Source organism: Grammomys surdaster, unplaced genomic scaffold, assembly GCF_004785775.1.
Source record: "Grammomys surdaster isolate TR1022 unplaced genomic scaffold, NIH_TR_1.0 323, whole genome shotgun sequence".
Lineage (NCBI taxonomy): Eukaryota > Metazoa > Chordata > Mammalia > Rodentia > Muridae > Grammomys > Grammomys surdaster.
Window position 1 is genome coordinate 766,571 of NW_021604742.1, and position 4,527 is coordinate 771,097.

Consider the following 4,527-nt stretch of genomic DNA (forward strand, 5'->3'; position numbering starts at 1 on the left):
TCTCTCTCTCTCTCTCTCTCTCTCTCTCTCTCTCTCTCTCTCTCTCTCTCTGTGTGTGTGTGTGTGTGTGTGTGTGTGTGTGTGCGTGTGTGTGTGGACACAAAATACCTTTCTCTATCAATGGACAATATTTTTGAGACATGTTTGTTCTCTCACTGGGCATGAGCTTACCAGTAAGCAAGACTGGTTGCTGAGTGAACACTGGTGAACATATTCTTAGCGATCATGGTGAGACCAAATCCAAGAGGTAGGATTACTGATTGGATAACATATCCAATTCTTTTTCTAGCCATGGAGTTCTAAGCTTAGAGATTGGATACCAGTCAAACATTATGTGAGGCAAGAACTTTAACCACACAGATATCTCCACAGCCTTAATACACATACATTTTAAAATGCAGCGTATGCCCAGACATGAACAAAGAACAGAGCATCACATGTGGCAGAAATGATTCTGTTTGGGAAATAGTGTCAGATTCAGAAGCAACGACTCTGAAGAATGTAGAAGCCTAGATTCAGGGAGGAGAATCGTGTAGGTTCCCTGGATACAGCACTGTGTGGGAATCAACTAACAGCCAGCAGGGAAATCAGGCAGTGTCACTGACACAATAATCCATATGGGCTCCATCCTGAGCAGCATTCTCACACAATACATGCACATCACACATCAAATCTAACACTGCTGTGGTTCAAGTAATAAAGTGTGTGTTTGTGTGTGTGTGTGTGTGTGTGTGTGTGTGTGTTTATGGCATTGAGCCATATACTCACTGAGACATGCTGGTATCTTGTGAGATTTGGAGATATCATGGAAATAAGGCTGGGTATTCTTAGGTTCAGTGACTGAGTACTGAATGGGAAAGATGAAGGGAGGAACCAAAGCTGCTTCTACAAAGTGATTTCACAATCTCTGTCATGCTCCACCTGGATCACATACATCCACTCATGTGGAAGCAATACCCTTGACTAAGATGGAGCCTGGACTTCAGACTCACAACACCTTTACTACTAAACTGCACTAGTGAATGACTTAGTGATGAAAACTATGGTCCAGCCAGAAAAAAATGTCTGAGGGTGCCCTCTTCTGTGATTTCCTCTTTTCTTCAAACAGATGTTGTTTAACAAGTTCTAAAAGCATCATTAGTGGGTGTCCTCTCAGCGGCAATGACCCAATTCATCGTTATTTCCATACAGGCATAATGTAGTTGTGAATCCTAGGTAATATCACAAAGGAAAAGACTGGGGGAGCTGAAAGAAGAAGATAGAAGCTGGCTTGATTAAAGTACATGATGATTGGAGTCAAACATTACAGAATTTCTTTTTCTCTAAGAAAGGGCCAATAGCAGCGATCAGTTGTTCAAGTGCACATGCCCTTATCACAGACCTCCATCTACCTTACCTTATTCTCTCCTTCTCACCTCAATCCATGGCCAGAAAGTATATTTTTCAGAAATGTTTACCTCACTGAAGTTTTCCACTGGTCGTTTCAGACCCCTGAGACTCAATTTCCACGATGCCCCATTGAGTCAGGAGGAGCATTAACCTGGTGTCATGTGACAACACTATGATATGTATCTATACCTGACCAAAGTGAGCAGTCCAAGATTCTTTGCTAATGGTTCTCAGATCTGTGAGTTATGAAATATATTAAATATTTACTACTCTTTCCTTGTCATGCATATCCAGGGATGTTCACCAGGACAAAACAAAACAGAACAAAAAACATTACCTGAATAAAAGTGAGAGAAGTCAATTCATATATTAAATAATCCAAATTACAATTACATATAAAACTAATATTTTTGTCTTCACTGGTAATATAAATTTTGGATTAAAGACATATGTGATGGAGTTCCTTAAGACAAGGTGACTCTGAGTCCATAGGAATCATGAATGAGCATTTTTACATTTCAATATTCACAGTTCATCTTTTTCTGAATATAGATCCTTTTCCCTGTTTCAAAATAATTTCCAGCTCCTTCCTAAATAGTATAAAGGAAATTTTGTTATTTCATTGAAGCAAATATCCATCTTTGTCTATCATGTATCCATTGGGAGACACATTGAGTGATTTTGGTAAACTAATAGTGTTTTAATTGCTCTGATGTTCACATTTCAAATAACTGGATTAGTGTTTCTCCTCTTGTCATGATAAAACACCATGACCTAAAAAAATCTATTAAAGAAAACATTTAATTCAGTTAATGATTCCAGGGGGCTAGAGTCCATAATAACAGAGCAAAGCCATCGCAGAGAAAAAAATTAGGAAATCACATACATCTTCTAAATGTAGCATTTACCAAGAAATTAACAAAATGCAGAGCATCACAAAGGGCAGAAATTACGGAGTTTAGAGAACAGTATTATATACAGAACTAAAGGAACCTGAAAAGTGGGGATCTATGTTGTCTTAGTGGAAACTGTTAGGTTCCCTGTTTAGGGGTTTGTGTGCAATCATGTTACAGTCAGGGAGGAATTTAGAAAGGGTCAGTGAACCAATAATACACATGAACTTAACGCTCACCTACCTTTTCACAAAATTCATACACCTTACATATAAAAGCAAGCACAGACACAGCTGTGGTCACAGATCACAGGTCACTCTCTTGTCCTGGGATTTCTGAAGAAATTATATAAATATGGATGGTACTAAAATAAGTGTGAAACTACAGCATGAAGAGCTCTCAAATATAAGATAATTTTAACTAATATGTAGCATCACCATGAACTCTTTTCCTTTGGAAAAAGGAAGTCTCCTAGTGACTTCCTTCTACAGAGTTTCATAAGAAAGGAAAATTCAAGTAGCATAAGAAACAACTACGTGAGAAGGGGTATCAAATCAAGTTCCCCAATTACAGATGAGAAATAGATATTTATTTCTTTCATATTCCTTCCCAAATTTTAAAGGCCAATGAAAATTTCAGATAAACCCAAATGGGATATACTGAGCATAATGCCTAAAGAATATTCTTCTAATATAACTTGGAGAAGTAGAGCACTCACAGGAGTGTGTACCCATGAGAAGTTACACAGGATGGCTGTTTCACCAATGTCAAGATTTGTCACCATTACTGCCACTCATAGTACAAAGATTATGTGTAATGAAATAAGGGGCAGAAAAGTAGAGGTCCCCAGGGCCAACAAGGCAGACAGATATTTTCTGGTTCCTGAAAGAGCAGGTTGTTTCCAGCTCTTCAATCCTTCCTCTGGTTGTGTGAATTACCAATGGAGAAAAGCACTACAGTGTCTGGTTCTCTATGTTCATCAACTACTCAAGGCACAAGGTCCCTGTGTTCATACCTGCCCTCTGCTCAACATCTAGTCATCACTTAGGAGACTCTGGTTCATTCATTAATTCATCGACATGATCCTCAATCCTGGTTGCATAGACCACTATGACCTGTTACACACAGCAGATCATTCAGTCCTACACCAATACAGAAATATATTTAGGAACCTGAGGTTTTATGTGCTACAAGATGAACAGAGGCTAAAAGAGACATTAAAAACTACATACAGATAAACGCAGGAAATCACATATACTAAAAGTTTTATAGAACCCCTCATGAGTGATATCTTCTAGATGAGTGATAAGAATAAGACTCATTATTCTGAAGCCAAAGAAAAAATTTTAAGTATTTTTTTAACAGGATTTCCAATAATAAGAGGACAAATTACAACTTAAACTGTCTTTTGGAATTTATAAATCTATAAAAATTATTGAAGGTTAATGTACCTTGTTCTGCCTGCACTGTATGAATGTGGACTCACTTGCATAAACATCACAATTTTTTTGCTTCCAAGGCCTGAATCATGGGAATCACTTAATTTTCTGCTTATCTGGACTTGGAAATCCAGAAAGAACCGGAAACAATGTTCATTAGACAAAATTTCCATTTCCTCTAAAAAGCACAAGACAAATGTCAGTCACCTGAGGAAAAAGTGGAAACCCTGCTGAGTCCTTGCTTTTATCCCCTCAGGAACCTCCCCCAATGCAAAGCAGCCCTCAGCTCAGTCTGAAAGCCCAGGCCTAGCTGAGAAGCCCCATCCTCTTCTCACTAGAGCCTCCATCAGAGCATGGCTGTCCTGGTGCTGCTCCTCTGCCTGGTCACCTTTCCAAGCTGTAAGTGTTTCAGAGTTTCAGGAGAAGGATTGAAGAATGACATCTCTGGAATGTATGACTGATTGTGATGTTGCCTGTTCGTAGGTGTCCTGTCCCAGGTGCAGCTGAAGGAGTCAGGTGCTGACCTGGTGCAACCCTCACAGACTTTGTCCCTCACATGCACTGTCTCTGGATTCTCATTAACCACCTATGGTGTACACTGGGTTCGCCAGCCCCCAGGAAAGGGTCTGGAGTGGATGGGAGTAATATGGAGTAATGGAGGTACAGTATATAATTCCACTCTCAACTCCAGACTGAGCATCACCAGGGACACCTCCAAGAGCCAGGTTTTCTTAAAAATGAACAAAATGGGAACTGAGGACACAGCCACCTACTACTGTTCCAGACACACAGTGAAGGAATTCTAG

General features: G+C 39.5%; 1 gene segment (V, D, J or C); it reads left to right on the plus strand.

Annotated features, from left to right (window-relative positions):
• Nucleotides 1-4,060: 4,060 nt before the first annotated feature.
• Nucleotides 4,061-4,527, plus strand: LOC114629987. The segment is given in 2 exon segments: nt 4,061-4,120; nt 4,205-4,527. Coding segments are annotated over 2 exon segments (369 nt in total).